The sequence below is a fragment of the Carettochelys insculpta genome, chromosome 1 (assembly GCF_033958435.1).
Source record: "Carettochelys insculpta isolate YL-2023 chromosome 1, ASM3395843v1, whole genome shotgun sequence".
Lineage (NCBI taxonomy): Eukaryota > Metazoa > Chordata > Testudines > Carettochelyidae > Carettochelys > Carettochelys insculpta.
In genome coordinates, this window is record NC_134137.1 from 168,584,750 (window position 1) to 168,610,272 (window position 25,523).

Here is a 25,523-nt window from a genome sequence, read left to right on the forward strand (position 1 = left end):
CCCCAAATTGTACAACCCAGAAAAAAAAATAGGGCACAGTTTAGATTTACACAGAAGAGCTGCAATAAGGCCTGCTTCTTTCTTTCAGTGTCACTCCTAGTGTATTCATGTAAGACTACCCGATCCTTGCTATGAAAGTAAGTTAACCTGCTGCAAAGTATTAAAGCCATCCACAGTGGAGAGATGAAATTATTGTTGCAAGTGAAACTAAAAAGCAACAAAGAAATGCCTCTTAAAACATATCCAAGTTCATTTTATCCATTGTATTCCAACCTTCTTAGCAGAAACAAGATCTGAATGAAGACATCTGCAGAGAAAACAACTGGTTTCTGGGATAAACATTCCCTACATACAGTAAAATATGCTCCAGTCCTTTGCAGATGAACCTTTTGCAGAAACAAAGTATTCCACATGGAGATTCTTCAATAAGAAATTAACAGGTTTGGGTAACATCTACTGCTCATTATTTCTTCTCCTTATCCTTCCTTTCTCCTCCATCATTTCTCAGTTCCTTTCACTTCCATCATTGCTCAGTTCCTTTCACCAGTATACAATGGAAGTGGAAATGAAGTTGAAGTAAAAATTTCTGGCCTAAGATTTTGTGTGTGACTTAGCAGCACCACCAAACTAACCCACACTCAATATCTAAAGAGCTACATAGTTCTAAAAAGATGCAGCTATTTCACCCTATGACTGTCCAAATTGCTTGTGTAACATGTACAGTAAACCCCCAAAAAACGCAGCTTCAAGTTGCACATAACTCGCTTTAACGCAAGTTAAGCACAACTTGAATCTGCTCTGTGGCTGTCAGCCTGCCTATCTGCATGCAGCTGTGGGCAGATAGGCAGGCTAAGAGCCCCTTCTCCCTGCCTTCCCTCAGTGGCTGGGGGAAGGCAGGGAGAAGTAGCCAGGAAACTTATCAGTCCTTGTGGGCTGGTCAGTTTCCCGCGTCCCTCAAGTGGTGGGGAGTTGGGAACCAAGCAGCAGTTGGCTCCCAGCTCCCCACTCCAACTTGCATGAAAATCTGAGTTACGTGGGAGTTGGTAAATTGGGGTTTTACTGTAACCCGTTAAGGCAAGGAGTAAAATATGGTACAGTTCCTAAACTGCTGTGTTTTATCTACATAGGTTTGGAAAGATGTTTCTGTCAGGAAGCTGAACGTGACAGCATACATTCCCATATTTATTTCAAGTACATGAACTTCCTCCTACTTCAGTATGGATAGAAACAATCTATTAGGGAAATAGGGTAAAAATATCCATCTTAAAAATAAAATTCACAAAAAAGTTTCCAAGGTAGACGTTTCTCATTAACACCACCTTTTATACAAATAGCAAACATATTATTATTTACATTATGACCAAAGCCTTTGATCAGAACTGGGGCCCTGTTTGGCTTGGCATATTATAAACAAAGAACACAAATTTTCCAAATGCATGTATATATGTAAAGGATCTGTTGACAACTAGGGAAATATTTAGAAGATTGTTTTAAATTAGTTGACTAGTTTAGGAAAGGAAATATAACAAACATTTCAATTAAGCATAAACATTTCTGGAGACTAAGTTTTTGCTGAACACAGTCACTAAGCTGTCAAAATGATGAAACAAATCATCTACCAATTTCAGTTTAATTTATACAAGTTAATAATCTCAAATTTTCCTTAAAAGAAAATTCACAAGCAGAAATTGTATGAATATTCAGAACTCAGAAGTCATTATTGCTTTCCATTTAAATTACAGTCTTATACTTATTTAACCTGTGAATAAAGAACTATTAAGTATTTTATGCTGACAAAAATCAAGAGATTTGCCTCAAAGGATCAATGTTATTGGAACCCATTATATTTCTCTTGCATACAAATGCCAATATTACCTGAAATTATAGAGTTTTCAAATTAGGCAGGATATGCTTATTGTGGAAGTGAGAAAAGACTTACCTTCACATCCCTGTGAATTATGTTATTATCATGACAGTAACGTAGAGCTTCCAGTATCTGTCTCATGTAATGACTGTAAAAACAAAATATGTCTAAGACTATATAAACAAACTTGTGAGAAAAACACTATATATTGCACTCAGCTCGAAGCCTCACACCTATAAAATTGTCATAACAAAACTTACCTTGAAAATACACAATTGTAAATAGACCAAGTGTTAGAGTGGAGATTATGTATTCAGAAGAATTAATAAAAACTAAACTGTGAACACAAATGTTAATTTCAGAAGTATTTTCACCTAGCAAAACACCCACTCAGCCATTTGTAAATGCAATTCATAAATTTCTATATAAGCTTACTTTCTTCTTCCTCCAATATTCGATTACTGAAATAGGAATGAACACACATTCAAGTCACAAATACCCAAACAAAAGATCAAAATTTGGTGTAAAAGATAGGCGTTAAGGTACAGAGGAAAGCTGAAAATTAACTAGTTAGGTATAGGATTTTTCATTCAGTTATAACAATTGCATTGTGAAGAACTTTTGTGAAGACATTACATGCGCACAAGACTACCAAACCCATAAATAAATTATAACCTCAAGCAGAATACCTTTCAGATGAAGGGACTGTATTTTAGACATGAAATCTAGATTCAGTATTTTTTTTTAATTTCTATGGAAAGAAGTGAATGCTGTTAATAAGGACACAGGAATTCTGCAGAAACTTATGAAATTCTACAGATCTTCTTAGAAAACGTGCATAGGAATGTGTGTCAGGGAAACTGCAGACTTTTTCTGAAGAGCAAATTCTTTCTCAACTTAGAATAGCTCTCCCACTGGTTCACTGGAATGACTGAGAGCAAATGACTCAACTTTTCAAATACAGGGTGCTATGCATTCACTAATTTAATTGATGTCACTGGGGATTGAAGGATACCTAAAAATCAGATGCCATGTACGTTAGTTTAGGAATTGAAAAACAAAAGCACCCTAGGGATGCTGAAGAGCGAGTTATGTGGTAACCAGTTAGTTATTCAGTTAATCACACCACCTCTGGGGTAGAGGGCGCTGCAAGTAATTGCTAGCTCTAAACAATAAGCAGATGTTCTATTAGATCCCTCAGGCACACAAGACCCTTCTTTACATTTTGGTCTCAAAGTCTCAGATCTTGGTTCCTTCAACTGTGAAATACGTATTTTTATATTTACTTTTATAATACGATTTCAGATCACTGACTAGAATTATATAAGCAATGAAAATTATACTGAATTATATAGTAAAGTATTCATATGTAGTCTCAAGTGACTCATCCCTTCCCTTTCCATCTCAGACCACAAGTCTTTACACCTGAATTGATTTTATGGTCCAAGATTTTCACTCTACCTCTCACTTCACTCTATTTCACAACACAATTCTGCAGAATGCCCCTTATAATTAATCCAATCACAATGGCTACGGCATGGTAGCTTGATTTTCTAGAATCATTAACAGTAAAAGTAAAATCAAGTAAGCAAAATTTACTAAACTATCACTAGAGGCAATATACAAGAAACACTGAATTGGTCCGTGATGAAACAATGGAAGTATATTTTGCTGCTTCTTCCACTGCACAGATCCCAGATAAAGGCCAAGTCCACACTGCCACTTTACTGCACTGTAACTTTCTGTCTCAGGGGTATGAATCTCCCTCTCCCGCTGAGCACAGCAAATTACAGTGCTGTAAAGGACCAGTGTAAACAAGCTGCTAGTTCAGTTAGCTATTGCCCTTGCGGAGGTGGTTTATCCAGATGACTGGGCAAGCTCTCTGCTAGTGCTTGTGTGATGGCCATACTTCCACTTCAAAGTGCTGCTGAGGCTGAGCTTTAATTTTAGAAGACTATACAAATCCAATGTCAAATCAGAAGCCTCTACACCAAGCCCATTCTAACTGAGCTTATGATAAAAAAGCAGCTGATTATCAGACTTGATAGAGTTTGTGGATTATCAAGGAACTGGATAAACCTTGGCTTGAATTTGCCACCTTTTAAAATGTTTGAATTTATTTTGCAATTTAATGAAAATCCTTTTGAGGGTCCAGAATAGCAGGTCCCAAGGAGTGAGTGGTACAGTACAAAAGAGCATAGTTGTGGTCAGTGTATCCTCCAATTTTTTCCATCCATGTGCGAAATAAATTGTTACGTGCACCAAGGAATGTGCAGATGTGCAGCACCAATAGAAACACGTGCCACTAGCTTTGGGCGCTCTGCTAATCAGTTGGGGAGGGCTGCTCAGGTGCTCAGATTACAAGGAACATTGGTTGTGATCTAATCTTATCCTGTACTTCATTTGAGGAGACCGTAGTCATTGTTGCACCACCTGATCCAGCCTGAATCTGACCTTTTCAACCTCGAGCCCCCACAGCCAAACTCCTTCAGTTGTTTTCATTCCCTATGTGATGCTAAGTATTCATCAGCAAAAAAGTACAAAGGCATAATGCACAAATCTGATATGCACTGACTTGCTCAGCTAAAGGCTTGTCTGTGGATCAGGGGCACCACAAGGAATAAATCCGTAACCTGATTTTCAGAAGTGATGAGCCCATGCAAATCACAATGAAGACAATGGGAACTACATGTGCTCTGCTCCTTTGAAGATCAGGCTGCTAGCTTTCAGTAATGCACTTCAGGAAATTTCTTAAGATACTTGCTGCAATTGCTTCTCAAATATTTCTTTCCATAAATGTTAACAGCTTTGATACAAGATTAAGACAAGCTGAAGAATATTTCTAAATCAGAAACTGAATTAAACAACTGTAGGAAAATGCACCAAACAAGTAGGAAAATGTTTGGCTCTTCCAGTGCATTTGAGAGAACAATATGGTAATAGTATCTTCTTGTGGACAAACTGACAATTTATCAGCTTCCATACACTTTGTATGAGCAGACATGCCACGTATGCTGACAAATTCTAAAATCTTACATTCACTTAGCAATGAATTGTTTTTATTTGAAAGAATTGCATGTGGTTATTTGAACCAGAAGAGATTTATTGCATACTTATTTCAGTTGAATCCATGCTTAGTGACAAAGTCAGCCAGGCACCCAAGTAAGGACATATATTTCACAGTTAATCTCTGAAACTGCAGTCATTTTAAAGTTTAGGGTTTAACAGTCAAAACTTTAAAATAAGCTAATTAAGCTATTTGCTTGCACATCCATCAACACAGAATGTGCACTACTTTAAAAATGAATTTTATGTAACACTTGGTACGTCAAGTGTGATGGAGATGAGAGTATATTAAAATGACTTAGCTGACAGCATCCCTACAAAACAGAGGGACAGTCACACCCTAAGTAAGTGCACTTTAAAAAGTAAATAATACTTATTTATAGAGGCCCAATGCATGACCACAGGATTTGTTACAAGTGTTGAACTTGGTTCCACCATTCTTGTGATTATGCCACCTGTTTAGGATTATGACCATGCACAAAACCTAATACATCATGCATTTAAAAGACATATTAATAAAAAGACACTGCAATTAAAATAAGCTCTTTTAGGGAAACAAGCTTCTCTAATACTTGTCAAGTAATTCACTTTATTACAATATGGTGGGGGTCTAGAGTCACATCAAACACGTATGCAGTTCTCTCAAAGGACAGTCTTCTAAAGCAGCAACAGCTGGTAATTGGCTAAGATGTCAGATCAGAAGTAGGACTATACTTAAGGTTCAATCAATAGATATAAGTGAGGCTTTCAATGTAAAGTTTTATTTTGTGCACATGCACATACAATTCAGTATGCATAGCAGAATTTCTTTCATATGTACAGTTTTAGAACATGGGCACACATCCACCACAGACTGTGCCGTCAGGTTTTCTGCTCAAGCCACAGAGACTGATTATTCAGTGAACAAAAACTTTTTTTAATTTAAATATGTCACAGACTGTTAGGTTTTAAGAATCCAATAGGCTGAAAAAAGATTTTAGGAGGCTACAAGGTTTAGAAAAGGTTTACAAGCCCAGAATGAAGAACCCAGAACTCCTCAGTTACACTCCTAAATCCAACTGAGTCACCTTATCACTCAAGCAGATCTTTACAAAAATCTATGCCCAAGGTTTAAACTACTATCACTTGTGGACAGGTCCTGAACTTGGCCCTTCTCTCCAATTCTAAACCAGTTCCTTTCTCATTTTTTCTGGGCATCAAATTACTCTATTTTCTCACATTCTAAGTCAAATTGAGCATCTTATCCTTTTTTAAAAAAAAAAAAAAAAAAAAAAAAAAGAGTCTGAACAGCTTCACAACCTTTCGGGTCAAGCCATGGGTAGTTTTTAACTCTACTTATCTCCTTCACTTCACATATCCAGAACTCTGTCAAACACAGTTTTTCTTCATATATCCACATAATTTGCTACTCTTATTTATATGACTCTTTCATATTATTTCTCACTAAAAAGTTTCCAGCTTCTTCACCTCTTACTGTACAGCTCAGAGTTTTTAAAGTTACTTTTCCTTCCCAACATACTGATACATCAGCCTCCCTGGAGCCCCTCTGCTGGCTTCTTGTCTCATTCTATATTAAGTTCAAACAGTGCCGCAGGATTCCATGATTCTAGTCAGTTTCTTTCCATAGCCCAGTCCAAAAGGAAACATCAGTTTCTCCATGATTCAAAGGCTTTACAGGCACATCTGATGGTAAAAAGAAACTTACTACAACTGTTGCTCTGTCTCGGCAGTTAACTTCCAGTCTGAAGAACTTGACACAGTTAAAAACTGATTAATATTAATTAATTTTAATCTGCCTGAAGCTCTTTTCACACAAAGCTGCTAATGGAAACAATCTACGATGCTTGTCATTTTGCCTGCTCAGGATTTCAGAGGCTACTGCCCATGTTATCAATGCTTAAAACAAATTGCGAGTAAGGGAGTTTTGAAGTTGGGCACATATTTTGAAGCACCCCCATCTAGACTGCCTGTCATTACTTCGAAGTTAGCAACTTCAAAATTCGTGCGGCCACTATTATGCTAATGAGGTGATGCGTATGCATGGCAGTGCCTCCTTGGTATTCCCCAGTCTGTGTCATTTCCATGCCCCCTTCGAAGGAGGTGGCTAGTGTAGACATGGCCTTTGGTTCATTGGGTGGCACTCCTGTCCCATTCTGCACTAATGCCAAGCAGACTGTGTGATCCTTGAAGATTCTAAGGCAGTGATAGGCAATCTAATCTAGTGATTGGGTCTCTACTTCAGTAGGCCACAAGACTTTGTAACCAAGAGAGTCTCTCAGGATAGGACTGTTTTGCAAACTGAACCTGCATACCTAAAACATGTGGGGCGTGCTGACTCAATCATAGCAGAGCTCTGATTACATGCAGAAGAAGTGCAAAGCTCTCACCGTCAGCATTGTGCGCCATCAGAACACGCTTCACTTCATGTGCCCTTGCTTTACATGCACATCACTTCAGTAATACCAATGGGGGGTGGGGAGGGAGAAAACAACACCTATGCAGATGGAAACCAGTGCAATCTGGAAACTCTGCACATGGGCAACACTAAATAAGATGTCTCATGGGCCACGCACAGAAACCCGACTGGCCACCAGATGCCCACCACCACTCTAAGGGCTTGTCTACAATGAAAATGCTATAGCAGCACAATTGTGCCTCTGTGATGCTTCAGTTCAGACTGCCAAGTAGGAAAGGTTCTCTCCATTGGTGCATGTAAACCATCTCAATGAAAGAAGGTGAATTCTTCTGTCAACCTACAGCTGTGTATTAGGGGATTTGGGTCAACTTAACTATACCACACAGGAACGGGTGTGGATATTTCCTAGAGACAAAGCAATAGATAAGCTAACCTAATTTCTACTGTAGATCAGGCCTAAGAAAGGATTTTAGGCCCAATATCCTGGCTAATCATAAATCCTTTTCTTCCAAATTCTATTGTTTCAATCAAATACAATATATTTCAAGATGTATTTCTTTTCCTAAACTGTTGCACAATGTTACTGTGGGGTGCTCTTAAGTAGCTGTGAGACCATCCCAGCAACTCTATAGTTAAAACAGTATTACGTTTTACACAAAGTAGACATTATACCCCTTAAATTTATTTTGGAATTCTTTTTTTTCTAATATTTTTGATGCCTCAATTTCAACATTTACATGTTTCCAATTTTTCTACATTAATCAATCTTGTCCCATAAACCCAGTAATGCAGGCTTTGTATTCTTGGGATGGGGGGAAAGAGGTGGAAGGTGTGCAGCCCAAATAGATGGCAATATCTGACATACTTTTTCACATATCAGGGAAGCAGGTGAAGAAAATTTCTCTGCTACAAACTTCTTGGCACCGAAAAACAGAACGGAAATCAGTGATTGCTGAAGCCAGGTAAGATAAGTTCAACATGGGCTACAGGCAGCTGATGGTGTCAGGATAAACATTTTAGTAACGAAGTAGGTAGGGGACATGAGAATTTCTCTTTACCTGACACACCTACTCTAACTTGCTAGAGGGGACTCTCGGTGATATGACCCCACAGCAGGTCTAACGAGTGGAAAAGGTAGTAACTTGTTCAGCGATCCTGCAGAGAAAGGTGCTAATTGCTCTTCGGCTAGCCCCAGGTGGTTCCCTCTACTCTCTGCCACTTCTGCTTTGCTCCCCCACAGCTCCATATCCTCTTCAGGCCTATTCAATCTCCTCTCCATGCATGGAACTGTTATGGTTTTCAAGAGAGGAAACCTGATGCTGTAAATTAGTGCAGGCTCTTTCAGTGGAGAAGCCAAAAAAGCATTAGGCTGAGGCAGAGAGTAGCAAAGCTGTCAGGGGTGCACCTTCTCACCAGAATAGTGGCAGGAAACCAGGGTTTAAAGTAAAACCTCTGACAGCACAGGAGTTTCAAGATTGTTTAAAAAATACTTGGCCAAAATTGAGTATTTGGCAGGTTAGAGTTCTACCAGCATCTAAAAAGGTGTAGGAGATATTTTTAAAAACAACATTCAATTAAAAATTAGCAACAAAGAACTTCTTTGTTCCTTCACAACTTTGCATTCATTTTCATTGTAGCTGACAATAAAACTATTAAAGCTAAAAAACTAAATGGGTTAGTAACACAGTTACAGGGCTAATCTTGAGACTATCAAATGCTGCTAAGACAGTGCTATCAATAAAATGAAATATTTAGCGTCACCAGGCCCACTAGCCATCAACCCTACTCAGTGTGACACCCGTAAGACGACAAAGACTTAAACATTGACTTTGAAATAGCACATTATCCAATCATCATACCAAGCACTAAAAAACACACAAATATGAGGGGCTGATTTTATACACAGTTCCCTTTAAACACTTGAAAGTAGATCTTCCTCTAAGAATCTGCGCAAACAGATTTATAGCATTTCTATTTTTGAACTACAAATCAGTACACATGAAATTACTTATTCCACCCCAGAATTAGTTAAATATTGGAGTACATACCTGGCTACGGCTTCACTGTATACAAAACCAGCATCTGCTCTCTTTACAATTTCAAAACACAGATCTGCTCCATCCATACTGAGGGTAAAAAGATATGAAAAATGTTCTTGTAAGAAAACAAATAGGCTGCCAAGTCCAATTAGAGTACATTTTTTCAGAAATATGTTCAATTTGTATAATGCTCATATCAAATGTACTTCTGGTGTATGTACAATTTATAATTAAACAAAACCCATTTAGCAACTATTTCCAAACTGTCATGTCAACTAAAAATTGCTCTACCCCAACTGAATTAAGTCTGGGAAAGTAAGAAACCTTTATTAAAGTGGTGCCCAAACATTGTACACAGTTTGGTCACACAAAGCGATACTGTTAAAATGGCCTACAGCTTATGAGCAGTAAGGGGACTATAAAAATTCTCAAAATAACCATCTGACTCATGCTATATTCCATTAAAATGTATGTTTTTGTTTGGGTTAATCCAGAATTTAGGTCAGATTAGAGTTCTAGATGATGTGGAAAGAAAGGTATCAGGGTGGTTGAAAGGCACCACTTCCTCATGTATTCCCAGCACTCAAATGTTTGATGGCATGAGCTGGTGTGCTTACATAACGGAAGTAGGGAATACTCTAACAAGGTTTTGAGTAACATCGTTTTTTGTAACATTTAAATGTGGGCTGTCTTTTCTTTGTAGGCACAGATAGATTAATGAAATTACTTTAGACAGACTGATGAGTCAACTTGTAGAAGTCAGACTTTGAGAAACATTGCTCTAGGATATTGAACAATTTGAGGATCTATTCACAAGTGATCCTAGCTCAGTTCCACTGTGTTGATTACCTTAAATATTAAGGCTCTGCCTGCATTGCTTTTTCTGTTAGGAAGCTGTTTTTAAATACACTGATATATTGCTGCCAATTCAAAAGCATAGCATTCAACTCTACCTAAACTCGTGAAGTTTTCCATAAAATTAAGCTAATGAAAAAAAAAAAATTAAAAACTCTTCTGCCCTGGATAATGTCAAATCATTTATCATGGAATTCATGGTATTTTCACCATTTGCAACTATCTAGGAGCTCTGATATTCAGCTGGGCAGCACCTGAATCTCTCCTGGATTGCTATGCATGCACTCAGCTTGCAGGGAACATTGGTTACTGGATAACCATATTTTCCCCAAAATGACCTCTTTTTTTGTCTTTGTTCATTCTTCTTCCTTGCCTTCACAGTGGGATGGGCTTGGTTTCTCTCTCTCTCCTTTTACCTGTGCATTGTAATCCCCCAGACTGCACACCTGTGCAAGCAAAGAATTTATCATGTCCTTGAATACCACTCAGTATTGAGTTCCCCAAAGACTTAGTGGGGCCATATCTAATGTTGGGTAAGAACTGAGCTGCATCACAGCAATAGCTTGACCTCTATCTCTGCACAAAAACACTTCCCATTTCCCAAACCATACTCTAGGCTTTTCCACACTTGAAACACTAGAGGCAGAACTGCACTACTCAGCTGGGCTGCTGTGGTGCTTTAGTGCAGACCGTCACTTAAACAACTCTGTGTACGAGTGTGTTGGTTTAATTAATCCACTTTCCCAACAGGTGATAGCTGGGTCAACAGCAGAACTCCTTCAGGAACCTAGCACTCTGGTCCCTGACTGAGACATCTCACTCCCCTCATGTTCCAGCCCTCTGGAGAAGGCTCGGAACCAAGGTTCAGCACTTCCCCCAGATCTGATTAATTCTTCTAAGGGGCTCGAGGTGGGACCAGAAATGGGGGATTCAGGGTTCAGTGTGTGGGAGGGTGCAGGAACATCCTGATGATGGGGAGTCTGTGTTGGAGGAGCACTGAAGGAGTGGTCTTGGTGTGGAAAGGTGCAGAGGAATGAGCACTAACCTCACACAGCTCCCCACTGATCTGAATGGCCACAATTGCAGCCAATCAGAGTAGTGGACAGGCATGGGGAAGGGACGCCTATGAGGCAGCACTGTGCTGCTGCTCCCCAAACCATAGGAGGGGGGAGGAGGAGTGCATGGAGCCCGGAGTCACTTCATGACCCCCTCACCATCAACCAGAGCCCATGGGATGAATCCAGCCAGGCCTGATGACTCCAACCCATGAAGCTCGGGGTTCCACACTCACCACCCTGCACTCTGCACTCAAACAATGCATTAACAAATTGCAAGAAAATCCATGCAAGCGTGCAGATTTTAGAGCACTTAGGCTATGTCTACAATATGAAATAAAGTCAAATTTATTAAAGTCAGCTTTATAAACTCTAGTGGTAAAAAGTTGAGTGTCTACACCTGCTCACAAAGTTGACTTAGTGTGGCCCCACTAAATAGCCAAAGTTCGACCGTTGCAGTTATCCCACAGTTCCTTCAGCAAAATTGCATTTTGTTTTTTTTGTTTTTGTTTTGTTTTTTGCCAGGGCATTACAGGAAAAAAATTACCCAAAAGTGGTTGTGGGTGTGGAATGTCATCTTCCCCATTCCCCACCCCTCCCGCTGTTGAAAACAGTCATTTTTCAGACGTCTGTTTCCCTGATGAGAGAAATTGTTTGAGAAATCTACATTACGGAAAGAGGCAGTTTTTTCAAAAGAGTTATTACAAAAGACATTAAACTGACATTCAATATAAGTGAAGACAGAGAGAGACTGAAGGAGCCACGTTTGAAGAAGAGAGAGAAATTTGTGAGCTGTCACCACATGGAAGCGAAGAAAGCTCTAGGGTGAATGTTTGGGTCTAGTGGTCAGCGTGCTAGAAGCAGCCATTACACTGAGGTCTCCAGCATGAAGCATGGAGACCGTTAGAAGTAGTAGATCCAGACTCATTATGAATCCCCGCGACTCCCTAGAAGGGACGGAAAGAATCCTAGAGGGCATTGGTGTCTAGTGGCTGCTGGAAGGAGCCATTAACCGACAGAAATGGTAGTGGCATGAGAAGAGAATGGTAAGTTAAGGAAACATTAGCAGATAGAAAAGTTGAGGAAAGAATGAAAGGATTCCCTTGCCTCTCTTGGTAAAGAAGCCCTAGACCAAACAAGTGCCTGTGTGCGAGAGGGAAAAGACAGAGCAGGAGTGCCCACAAGCTCCAGTCCTTCATAGGAAAACCTCCCCCAAGTCACATGCTTTGGGAAGAGAGAGTACTCCATATGTCCACAGTCACATTCTGCTGCCTTCCCAATGATTCCTGAACCAGGCTGTATGGCACCAGCAGGATGCTCTCAGAACTGCCCAAAGGAGGTAAAAAAAGACAACTGGCAACAAGGTTATTCTTAAAACTGTTAGTTTTAAAAGTCATAGTCCACACAGCCTGGCAGCCACAAGGTAGGGGGGTGGGGGCTACCTCACCAACTGCATGGCGCCTTGGGAGGGGCAGGCACATAAAGTGTACATTGCTAACTGCTATGGAGCATTCTCTTTTTGGCAGCTATAGTATTTCTTGCTAGCCCTAGGAGGGAAGCGCAAAGGTGAGCCCTCTCAAGCACTGAAGATTAATGCAGGACAGGGTATGGTGGTATCTACAGGCATGGACTGTACTGCCCAGCAGCCATGCTGTGTGGTTGGGTGGGGGGAGGGAGCTTGCCTGCCAGCCACATGGCACCTTGGTGGGGGGGAGGGCTGTCCCATACAAATGTGAAGCACAGAAAACAAGTTGCACAACCTGTTGAAATGGTTCAGTCAGATGGGCGCACCCAGAACACATTTGGTAACTAGGTTACTGTTCTTCCTTAAAAAAGGGACAGAATGAAGCACAGTCCCAGCAGTGACCACTTAAAAATGTAACTGCCGCATGGATGCTGAGGGGAGTGGCGGGGGGTGGGGGGGCGCAGGCCTGTAAAATGTGAAGCAGAAAAAACAAGGTTTTCCACCTCTCCTGCTAAATCCTGTGCAGGGAAGAAGTCCTCTCAACCACTGTAACCCCGCATAGGATAGGCCGGGCTGCTGTCTGAAGGCATGGTCTGCACAGCCTCGCAGACACGCCATCTTTCCTCTGATCTCCCATTAGTTTGCCCCTTTTACACCAATTACCTTGCTTGTCTAATTTTTTTCACCCAAATACTTTACATATCTCCCACCTCCACCAAATCAAATGATCCTAAATATGGGTCATGGTACATGTCACACTGCATGTGCACAAGGTACAAGAAATTGACGTACAGTTTGTAGCAACTTCCAATCACTCAGTCCAAAAATCCTTTTATCTTAAGTGGGGAGGATATGATTAACCTCTACTTAGCTATGTTAATTGACAGATGGGTTCACAGCTGTCAGTCACACTGCAGTATGTGATCCCTCCAGTCATTAAGATCTCTGAGTTTAACAGGAAAAGGCAGTTATGGGAAACCGTGTCTGGGAGAGCGGGGCCTGTAACTCAGGAATCCTTGTGCCAAATGTCCCCAAATTTGGATCACTACACTACCCTGTGCCTCCAGGAGACGACAACATTTCAAACCAATCCAACTAATCGTTTGGATTTTTTTAGTTCTGCTGTGCCACTATAATCTTCATGTAGGTAGGCAAAGGCTGCAAAATGTATGTAAGAAGTCTGAGATTACTACATCATCTGTTATGCTCCAGGAATAGTCTTTCTAGAACTGTGGTCATACTTCTCTCACCTGATGGTGAACATGAACCGGCACTCCTCCCTTTTTATGGGAATGATTCTTTCAAAGATGGGGTTTATTTTCAAAAGAGCAGTGTCTACACTGGTTTTCTTCTTTCAAAAGAAGCTACTTCCAAATAAGAATATGCAAATGAGGTGCCAGATATGCAAAACTGCACTTCATTTGCATTTTCAATTTCCCTCATTTGCATACCTCTTTGGAAAGTGTATACACAGCCTAAGAGATCAATCACACAGTGCATGTGCAAATCCATTGATTTGGGGGTTTACCAACATCAAGATTGCAAGTTTAACTCTTTGAGGGCAGTCGCTGTCTTATATCCTAAAATGGCCATAATATGGGACATAAATCCTTGTTTCTCTAAAAGTAGGTGTCAGTTGTCCCCAAATTTTGATCACTACACTGCCATTTCATAATTAGTTTTCACATCCTTTAATTTTTCTATGCAATTTTGTTTGGTTTCCTCTAACTTTCTAAAATGAAAGTGGACTTGCACTTCAATTTTTCCTTGGCATCCAAACTTTAATTGTAGGTGGATATTTAAAAATATTTTATTATAGCGACAAAAAATTAGTTAAGAAGGTGTCTCCAGAATAGAGCTGGTCTGACTGGTGTGTGTGGTATGTTTTTTTCATCTGGCATGAAAACAATTGTTTTAGGATAATTTTCAGCAGTTACTAGCTGAAAGAGTACGTACCAACCTTCGTGAAAAGAAACAGGTATGTTCTGCTTGTGTGAAGCTGTGTAAACTGTGTGCCGGTATTTAAATTTTATGTACAATCATATGTATATTCTGCTGCTGCACCATAAGTATTCAGGTGCTATTTATGGATAAAAGATGGCACACAGCTCTGCATGTAACTTCTGTGTATAGCAGAGAAAGTTTTATATATAACTTCCAACATAAAATGTTCACTTGCAGCAACTACTAGTACATGAGGTAGTCTTCAGCTGCTGCATTCACACAGACCCCACAGGTTAGCCATCTCTACCTTTGCTCATTGTCAAGCAGCCATCTAAGAATTTCTTAAAATAAAAAAAAAAAAATGCAGGAAATTGTAATAAACAAACTTCACTGTGAAGCAGTTAGGTTTGTTACAGACGAAATAGCTCATGCAAACCCAAAAAAGCAAGGAAAAAGTTAAGCCAAACAAAAAATCCTCTTGTCTCCTCTACCCAGCGGCACATATATCATCATCACCACAACTACCATATACTCTGTACCGCGCACCACATTCTTAGCTTGCTATGGATGTCATCCTTTCACTACCACCCTTTATCAAACTACCCCTGCCCAGCACAACACACTACATCACTAATGATTCACAACAAATAGTGTTAAGTTTGGGTGCTTTACTAAAGAGTATATGGAAAAGGGAAGGTATAGGGAAGGGCAGAATTACAGTTACAGCACATGCCGTGTTAAACAGCAAAAGCCAGACGAAAGAATGTCAGTGGATAAAGAACAGGGTATATATTTTTAGGTGATTTTTCTTTTCATTCCTTTCACAGTCTGGATTTGAGTCCCCTATGCTTAATGTGTATAGCAAACAACTACTTCACAGTGAAGATCTTTGTATATTAATTAGAAATAAGATCATGATCAGAGAGGGAGCTGTGTTCGTCTGTAGCTTTGAGAACAACAAGAAGTCTTGTGGAACCTTATAGACCAACAGATATTCTGGAGCATAAGTTTTCGTGGGCAAAGACCCACTTTGTCAGATGCATGAGTGGGGGGTGGTGGTTTCAGAGGGGTATTTAAAGAATGGGGTCCCAGTAAAAGGGAGGGCTCCTCTGAAACCACCCCCCCCCACTCATGCATCTGATGAAGCGGGTCTTTGCCCACGAAAGCTTATGCTCCAAAATATCTGTTGGTCTATAAGGTGCCACAAGACTTCTTATTAAACAACAAGATTATGTAATTTAAAAGCCACTTAAGAGCATTTGTGCCATAATTCTGAGCTATTGGAATGGTAAAAACAGATATATACCCTTGTTTCCATTTCTAATTTTTAAAAATCCTTTTAATTACTATAATGAATACCCCTTAGGTATACATAATCACTTTATAGTAGTGTAATTAAGTCCCTTGGCCCATGCTTTGGGACTTACAGAATAAATAAAGCACCACAACAAGTTCTGCATGTAATTTATAGCTCAGAAAGAAAAAAAATATTGGCAACCAATCTGTAAGTTAATGGACATGGCTTTTAGGGAAAAAAAAAAAAAGGCCCGAACATCAGGCAATGATTTCTTTAGCCACCTCTTAACTGTCCTCCTACCTTCTGATGCATGACTTCAGTGATAACCCTATCGTAAGTGTAGGTAATTCCATTAGCACATGTGCAAGGGACAATTGAAGATACTGGTGGGGGTGTCAACACAGCTTACCATATTGAAATTTAAGTGGCTTGCTCTACTACATGTAGGGTAGGCCAGTAGGAACCACAACTATCAATATCGATTAATGGAAAGCAGGGAGACAAATAAAAACACCAGATGGCAAGAGCATATGTACATGCATGGCATGTGTATTCAGGAGAGTGGTAAGACAGAAAACTCAATCCCCATTATTCTAAGTATGCAGTATGGGGAGAAGGGTGAACCTGGAAGGATTTACAGAAGATATAGAGCAAGCAAATGCATTATTTTACTGTGTGAGTGTTTTCCCCCTCTTGAATACAGTAAACTCTTCTCTATCCAGCAGTATAATCTGGAACTCTCAAATAAGTGGCATTTTAACCATAAGTAAATTTTAGTTACATTTTCCATGAGTGCAGTATAGTGAAAGTAAATGCAAATAAATACAGCAAATACAGAAGACGTTTACAGTGTACAGTACTGTTGATGTTGGTAAATAAAGTACTCTGCACACATTTTTGTTTGTTTCTTAATATCTAATCTAGTTCTTAGAGTTATGCATTGCTAGGTGCACCTCTCTATTATCCAGAATATTTGAGCATCCAATAACCTCCCAGCACTGGGGCTGCTGGATATGAATGTTTACTGTATTATTCCCAAAGCCTGAAAACCACAACTCCTGTCCTCGGTCAGGCTAGGAAGAGACACTTGGGACAGACATTCTATAGACTTCGATAACTTGTAAAAGATGTTATCATTTTCAACTGAGTTCCCCACTTCAAATTGGCCATCAAACTTAATTCATGAAAACTAGTGAAATGTGGAAACAGAGACATTCAATCATTTTAAAAAAAAAAAGGTATTATTATGCAAGAAGATTATAAACTGCTGAAAAAATGTATTTTTCACTCTCCTATAAATCAAACCAAAAAGCTGAACTGAATTGAACACAAAAGCTCATAATTTAACGGAAATATCTAAGCTGTCTCAGTAAACTTTGCTTTTCAAAAACTAGTCATACCAAAAAAAATGCTCACAAACTATTTGAAATTTTATAGCTCTAGAATTAAGAGCAATACCTCAAACTACAGTCAAAAGGATGTCTCCACAGATTTAGCTCCCCACTTGTCATCCCTTCCCCTGTTACACAGACCCCACCCAATAAGCAGATTCCTAATTGGAGTGCCACTTGTTCCCAGCATGGTGTATCTGGGAACATCATACACAATATTGAATAGTACTGCCACCCCTATAATGGGGGACTTAGGGAAATACTGCCACATCTTTATTTTACAGAGAAGACCCCCATAAATTTCTGTTCAATACAAACATTATATTTGAAAACTGAATACTCCTCTCTCTCTCTCCAGATTCCTGAGTAAAATTTCTTCTGACCAGTAGGTGGAGATAGACACACATTAATACATTAATTTCTGTCCCATGAAAGCACATCACCTAATGAATTATTTTGTTAGTCTTTAAAGTGCTACTGGACTGCTTTTTTCTTTTGATAGTATATAGACTAGCACGGGCAGCTCTCTGTTACTATTAATACAGTATACTTTTTGTCACATTAATTTCATCCTGGACTTTCCCACTTTAAAAAACTATTTCTCAGCACTAGGAAACAACATTATACAAACTTCAAAAAAAAAAAAAAAATCAGAAGAGGGCAGGTAAAAAGACACCATAGTTACTGAAAGTTTGCAGGAATTCATTTTCGGTAAGTACACATTACGTTTTCTGCTTCATTTCTTAGCTTTTGGAGATTTTATATTCAGTAGTTATGTTACACATATAATTAGCAGTCTACTGTGTGCTGACAAACCACACAGCCAATTATTTTAATAATTGGTGAAATCTGTGTGATGATAATATCAGGGCCTAATTACATGTTTTTCTGTGGCCATTTGCAAGTCGGAGACTAAGCCCAGTCAGTTCTACATTTGAATAGAAAGAAAAGAAGTTACTCACCGTAGTAACGATGGTTCTTCGAGATGCGTCCCCGTGGGTGCTCCACGATAGGTGTCGGGTTCGCACCAGCGCCGCAGATCGGATCTTTCCAGCAGTTTCTGCCGGACCACGCATGCGCCGGCGCGCGCCGCTCCCCTGCGCACTCCCGGCCATGTGCGCGATCCGGTGCCCACCAGTTCCTTGACCAACCGCCTCAGATGCTCCTGAAAAACACCAAACAGAGATCCGAAGTGGGGAGGATGGGCAGGTGGTGGAGCACCCACGGGGACACATCTCGAAGAACCATCGTTACTACGGTGAGTAACTTCTCTTTCTTCCTCGAGTGTCCCCGTGGGTGCTCCACGATAGGTGACTACCCAGCAGTAACCCAAGAAAGGAGGTGGGTAATCGGGTTATGTGCAGCTTGCCCCCAAAAGGACCGCTGTCGAGAGGCGGGTATCCTCTTGGAATACCCGGTGTAGGGCATAATGCTTGGCGAAGGTGTCATAGGATGACCAGGTCGCCGCTCTGCAAATGTCTTTTAGCACGATGCCCTTGAAAAAGGCTGTTGATGCCGCCACCGACCGGGTGGAATGAGCCCTAGGCGGGGCCAGTAAAGGAGTCTTTCGAAGTTTGCAGCACATCTTTATGCAGGACACAATGTGCTTCGAGATTCTCTGTGAAGAGAGACCCTCTCCTTTTGATCTGGGAGCGAGAGAGACTAAGAGTCTGTCCGTTTTCTGGAAGGACTTAGTTCTGTCTATGTAGAAGGCCAACACCCTCCTCACATCCAGGAGGTGCAGGCGTGCCTCCTTGTTGGAGCTATGAGGCTTCGGGTAAAACGAGGGTAAAACTATAGGTTCGTTAAGATGGAACTCTGAAGAAACTTTCGGAACAAAGGCTAGGTGCAGCCATAAGGTTACCGCCTCCTTTGACAATACCGTGCAGGGCGGCGTTGCCATAACTGCTGCGAGCTCACTGACCCTGCGAGCTGCCGTGATTGCAAGAAGGAAGGTTGTCTTTATCGTAAGGAGACGGAGGGAAACCGTGGCTAAGGGTTCAAAGGGTGGTCCCGTTAGCGTGCAGAGCACCAGGTCCAAGCTCCACGATGGTGGAAGCAGTTTCCGAGGGGGGTACAGGTTTACCAGCCCCTTCAGAAACCTGGTAACAATAGGATGGGCAAACACCGTGGGCCCTTCCTCTTCATGCCGAAAAGTCGATATAGTGGCGAGATGGACCTTCAACGAGGAGAGGGAGAGCCCGCCTCTCGAGGTCCAGTAAGTATTCTAGTATGACAGGTATAGGCACTTCAAGGGGAGCTAACTGCTTGGTGGAACACCATGCAGTGAATCGAGTCCATTTCTGTTTGTAGGTCTTCCTGGTGGAGATCCTTCGGCTACTTTCCAGGACTTGTTGTACTCCCTCCGTACATGTACTTTCTAGGGAGCTGAGCCATGGATTAACCATGCTTGTAGGCGCAGGCCTCAGGGGTGTGGATGCACTATGGACCCCTGGGCCTGCGTGAGCAGGTCCAGCGCTATCGGAAGGGAAAGCGGTGGACGATCCAACATGCGGAGAAGCAAGGGGAACCATTGCTGTTGATCCCATGTGGGGACCACTAGGATCATGCGGGCTCTCTTCCTCCTGGCTTTCTGCAGAACCTTGTGGATGAGCACCGTGGGGGGAACGCGTAAAGCAGCGGGCCCTTCCACGAAATCACGAACGCGTCCCCCAGGGACCCCCGCCCCAGTCCTGCCCTGGAGCAGTATTGGGGGCACTTCTTGTTGTGCTGAGTGGCAAACAGATCTATCTGGGGAAACCCCCATAAATGAAAAATCGGTCATAGCAGATCGGAGCGGATCTGCCACTCGTGTGTGAGTGCGAAGTGCCTGCTCAGCTGGTCTGCCTTCACGTTGTGAGCGCCTGGTAAGTACGAGGCTGTCAACGTTATATTGTTGGCGATGCACCAGTTCCACAGCCGGACTGCTTCCGCACATAAGGCACGGGATTGAGCTCCGCCTTGTCGATTTATATAAAACATGGTGGAAATATTGTCTGTATTGATCCCGACTACCTTGCCTTGTATGTGGTCTTGAAAGTGTTTGCAGGCGTTGAACACCGCTCTGAGCTCCAGTATATTATATGCAGTGACTGTTCCGTAGGGGACCACAGTCCTTGCATCACCTTTTCGCCAATATGTGCTCCCCACCCTATGTGGGAGGCGTCGGTGGTGAGAAAAATAAAGATTTGTGGTTGTTGGAAGGGTACCCGTTAGCATGTTCTTGGGGTTTATTCACCATTGCAGGGATCTGCGCACCTCTGTCGTGGGCGACACCACCCTCCGGACGGTATGGGATGCCGGCTTGTAAACGCTCGCCAGCCAATGTTGTAGGTTGCGCATATGCAACCTGGCGTTCTGTACCACGAACGTTGCCGCTGCCATGTGGCCAAGCAGCTGCAAGCACGTTAAAACTGGCACCGTGGGGCTGTATGTAATGACTTGTACCAGGGAACCGATGGCGCGAAAGCGAGAGTCGGGTAGATAAACCCTTGCTGTGATAGAATTTATGCGTGCCCCTATGAACTCTATGTCCTGTGTGGGGTCGATCTTTGACTTCGCAAGGTTGATGACCAGGTCCAGCGAAGAAAACGTGTTTGCTGTTACACGTATCATGTGTAGTACCTCCGCCTTCGAGGCCCCTTTCAGTAGGCAGTCGTCCACATATGGGAATATAAATACCCCGTCTGTGCAGGTAGGCTGACACCACTGCCAGGGTCTTGGTAAAGACTCTGGGGGCTGAGGAGAGGCCGAACGGCAGAACCTTGTATTGGAAATGTTCTTTGCCGACCATAAACCGGAGAAAACGTCTGTGAGCCGGGTGGATCATTATATGAAAATACGCATCTTGTAAGTCGAGGGCTGCAAACCAATCTCCATCGTCCAGTGCCGTGAGTATAGAGGCGACTGTGATCATCCGAAAGCGTTGTTTGCGCAACTACCGGTTAAGGCCTCGAAGATCTAAGATGGGCCTCCAGCCTCCTGTTTTCTTCTCTGTGAGGAAGTATCGTGAATAAAACCCTTTCCCCTGAAGTCGCTCCGGCACTCTTTCGACCGCCCCTATAAGCATCAGGTGGTCCACCTCGTGCTTGAGTTTCGCCTCGTGGGAGGCATCCCTGAGATGAGGCCTGGGCGGAGGTCTTGGTGGTGGGAGCGACTGAAAGGGGATCACGTAACCCGTGGCTATGATCTCTAGTACCCACTTGTCTGTGGTGATCTTTTGCCACTGTGAGTGGAATGGTCGGAGGCGATGATGGAACATTAATTGTGGATGACGTTGCGCGATGGTAGTAATAGTGCAGCCCTCGACCTGTCCGTCAAACCTGTTGCCTTTGGGCCTACCCTGAGGATGCACGACCTTGTTGGGAACGTCGCCTAGGAGTTCTATACTGTTTTTGCTGTTGATGCCGCCCTTGGTCGTAGCCCCGTTGGTACCGAGCACGCTGAGGTTGGTACGGGTATCGCTGTTGTTGAGGGTAATACTTTTTCTTTCTGTATGGAGGGGTATAAATACCCAGGGTTCTGAGTGTGGCTCTTGAGTCTTTACTGGAATGAAGGACCGAATCAGTTGACTCTGCAAACAACTTCTGCGTGTCAAAAGGGAGATCGACAATTTTTGCCTGCAGATCCCTCGGGATACCCGATGTCTGGAGCCAGGATTCCCTGCGCATGACCACTGCCGTAGCCGTTGAGCGTGCCGCCGTGTCCGCTACGTCCAGGGCGATCTGGACTCCCGTCCTGGAAGCTGCATAGCCCTCTTGCACGATGGCCTTCAGCACCAGCTTCTCATCTTCTGGAAGTGAATCCATGAGAGAAGTAAGCCTGGAGTAATTGTCGAAATTGTGGTTCGCTAGATGTGCTGCATAATTAGCCATTCTCAGCAGCAGGGTGGAGGAGGAGTATACCTTTCTGCCAAATAGCTCTAGCTTCTTGGCATCTCTATCCATTCCCCCTGCTTTGTACTAGGATGTCTTCGATCTCTGCTGAGATGATTCTACCACCAGAGAATTTGGTTGTGGGTGACTAAACAGGAACTCCATGCTCTTCGCCGAGACGAAGTATTTCTTATCCGCCCTCTTGTTTATAGGTGGAGCGGAAGCCGGGGTCTGCCATAGGGTAGTAGCAGACTCCATGATTGCTTCGTTGAGCGGGATAGCGATTTTGGACAAGGCCAGAGACCTCAGGTTTTTGAGGAGCTTGTAGTGCTTCTCCTGCACCTCTGCTGTTTGGATGCCTTGCGTGAAAGCCACCCTTTTAAACAGCTCCTGAAACTGTTTGAGGTCGTCCGGGGGGGCAACATCCCCAGGGCCATAGCCTCGTCGGGGGAGGACAAGGAGGAGCCACTAGGGTAGACCTCCCTTGAACTCTCAGGGTCCTGCTGCTGGTGGTACACCCTCTCACTAGAGGCTTGCGAAGGAAAATCTTGGGGTTCCAAAATCAGCTCCCCTTGGGACAGATGTGTTTCTGTCCCCGTCCGTGAGTGCCCGCGGGGGTACTGGGCAGTCGAGGGGGACCTGCCCCTGGGTGTATGCCTGTGGTGTCTATGCCCAGCGTGATAAGGACGACTGTGGCAGCACGGGCATGGTTCCTGGGATGCAGACCTGGACCACTCTCGAGGTGCATACCCCCGATGTCTGGGGGAGCAAGATCGTCTGGATGATTGAGACAAGGGTGAAACTGGTTTGTGGTAGTACTCCAGAGGGTCAAATCCCAGAAGAGGCGAGCGTGGCCCGAGCCATGGTGATGCTGGTTGGAGGAACGGGGAAGGAGGCTCTGGGTAGGCTGGGGGAGACCCATGTCTCCTGGTTGGTGTATGCAGCATAAGGGGAGGACTTGTTGAGAGCAGCCCTGCAGCCCTGTCCAGAGAAGGGCTACGGTGCCGGATTTTCACTGCTGCCTTTCCCCTCCCCTGCGGGGCTGGCTCCGCCCCTCCCCGTGCTGGGGATCTCGGCCCCGCTGTCGGCGCCGCGCTCGGAATGCTCATCTGCGGTACCGCGCAGGTGGTCTCCTCCGGTGCCTGCAGGCTACGTGCCTGTTGGCCCTGCACCGTTGGTACCGCGGGGGTCTGTGCCGCTTGTGGCGGTGCCGCCGGTTCCGGCGCTTGCCTGGCCGCCGCTCTGAATGCGCGGGCTGGCTGTTTAGTAATTGGAGGCTCAGCCTCTGCTACATGTGCTGCTGCGCTGCCGCTTGCTTGTGACTGCGGCTGGGGGCTGTGTGCTACGCCCATCCCGCTCGCTGTGACCGCCGGCAGGGATCGGGCTGGAGAGAGCTTCCTCTGTTTCTGCACCGAGGGGGTGAGGGACACCGCCTTCCTTTTATGGAGCCCTGTGGGTCCCTCCGATTGAGGCCTCTAAGGCACGTCTGGCTGGAGGGCCTTATCAAACACCAGCATTTTCAGCCGCATTTCTCTATCCTTTCTGGCTCTGGCCATGAGCTTTGCACAGAAGGAGCATTTCTGGGCGACGTGTGATTCCCCCAGGCACCTAATACATTGACTGTGCCCATCAGAGGCCGGCATAGCTTCGCAGCACGACTCACACTTCTTGAATCCTGAAGAGGACATTGCGGTGAGTCTTTGAGCTGTTAATAGGGTACTTAGCACCTTCTCTGTGCCTGTTCCCCTCTCACGGACTCCAGCCTGCTGCAGCAGGAAGCCTACTGGCCTTCACGTCCCCGGGTTGCCTCCGCTCCTCCTTCTCATTACTAAGACTTTCTACTTATATATATATATATTTTTTTTTTTGCAATAGAGAAACAAACAATTTAACTAAGAACTCTGAAAGAAAACTCTAAAACTCTGAAAAACTCTAAATACACTGACTCTGGCCGCAGCCTGAGCAGATTCCGTCTGCAGCCGATGGCGGTTAAGAAGGAACTGGCGGGGACCGGATCGTGCACGTGGCCGGGAGTGTGCAGGGGAGCGGCGCGCGCTGGTGCATGCGCGGTCTGGCAGAAACTGCTGGAAAGATCCGATCTGCGGCGCCGGGGCGAGCCCGACATCTATCATGGAGCACCCACGGGGACACTCGAGGAAGAACGTAAAGCTACATTTTCATATAAACATGTGTTTTGCTATCAAACCTGTGGATAAGTGTGAACTCCTGAAAATATCTCAGCACAACTATATCAAAACCTTAAAAAAAGTTTTTAATGTGAAAATTCACTGTTTGTATTGATACAGCCTATAGCCATTATTTTGATGAGAAACGTCCAATATTTTTTAACTGGAGTGCCTAAAGTTAAAAACTCTTAAATTAATACCCCCATATCTAAACACATAGCCTAATTTACAGAAGTCCTGGGCCAGCATATCTCCTTATGAAGTCAGTGGGAGCCACTGGTGCTCAATGTCTCTGAAAATTAGTATCAGAGGGGTAGCCGAGTTAGTCTGCATCTTCAAAATCAACAAGAAGTCTTGCGGCACCTTATATACTAACAGATACTTTAGAGCAGAGTTTCCCAAAGTGTGGTCCATGGCTCAGTACTGGTCCTTAGAAAAATATATAAAATTATCACACATGATCCTACTAATTTGGTACATTTTGTATTTTCCCGTTTAATTAAGATAACAACAAGTTAGGCGCTTAGGTATTTTGTACCAAGATTTCTATTATATACTATTATCCTCGTGAATAAATAATAAACAGTAAAAATATATTTATTTTTCTTTTTTTTTTTTTTAATATGTGTTTATATTTTTGGGTCACAAAAAAGGTACTAAAAACAGGTTCTAAATATATAGGGTGTGTCTACATTTGCATTCCTCTTTTGAAAGAGGTATGCAGATGAGGTAATTTGAAAATTGAAATGAGATAAATTTGCCTTGGGCTCCTCATTAGCATATTCTGATTTTGAAAGAGCTTCTTTCTAAAGAAGTGTAGCCAGTGTAGACGCTGCTCTTTTGAAAGTAAACCCATCTTTGAAAGAATCCTTTTTCTCTTTATTTAATGGGAAGAAGGATTCTTCCAAATATGGGGTTTACTTTCAAAAGAGCAGCATCTACACTGGCTTTCTTCTTTCGAAAGAAGTGCATTCGAAATTTGAATATGCACATAAAGGTACCAAATATGCAAATTCATACCTCATTTGCATTTTCAATTTACATCATTTGCATGCCTTTTTCAAAAGGCCC

At 42.9% G+C, this 25,523-nt stretch overlaps 1 protein-coding gene across 4 annotated transcripts in view; it reads right to left on the reverse strand.

The window, feature by feature from the left end:
- Positions 1–25,523, reverse strand: part of CASK (calcium/calmodulin dependent serine protein kinase) — a 384,458-nt gene that overhangs the window by 201,920 nt on the left and 157,015 nt on the right. For all 4 annotated transcript variants that reach the window (XM_074995109.1, XM_074995125.1, XM_074995118.1 and 1 more), the window contains exons 4-5: positions 9,395–9,472; positions 1,940–2,012 (exon numbers count right to left, since the gene is read on the reverse strand). In XM_074995109.1, coding sequence (XP_074851210.1) covers positions 1,940–2,012; positions 9,395–9,472 — 151 coding nt within the window. The remainder of the gene's footprint in view (positions 1–1,939; positions 2,013–9,394; positions 9,473–25,523) is intronic.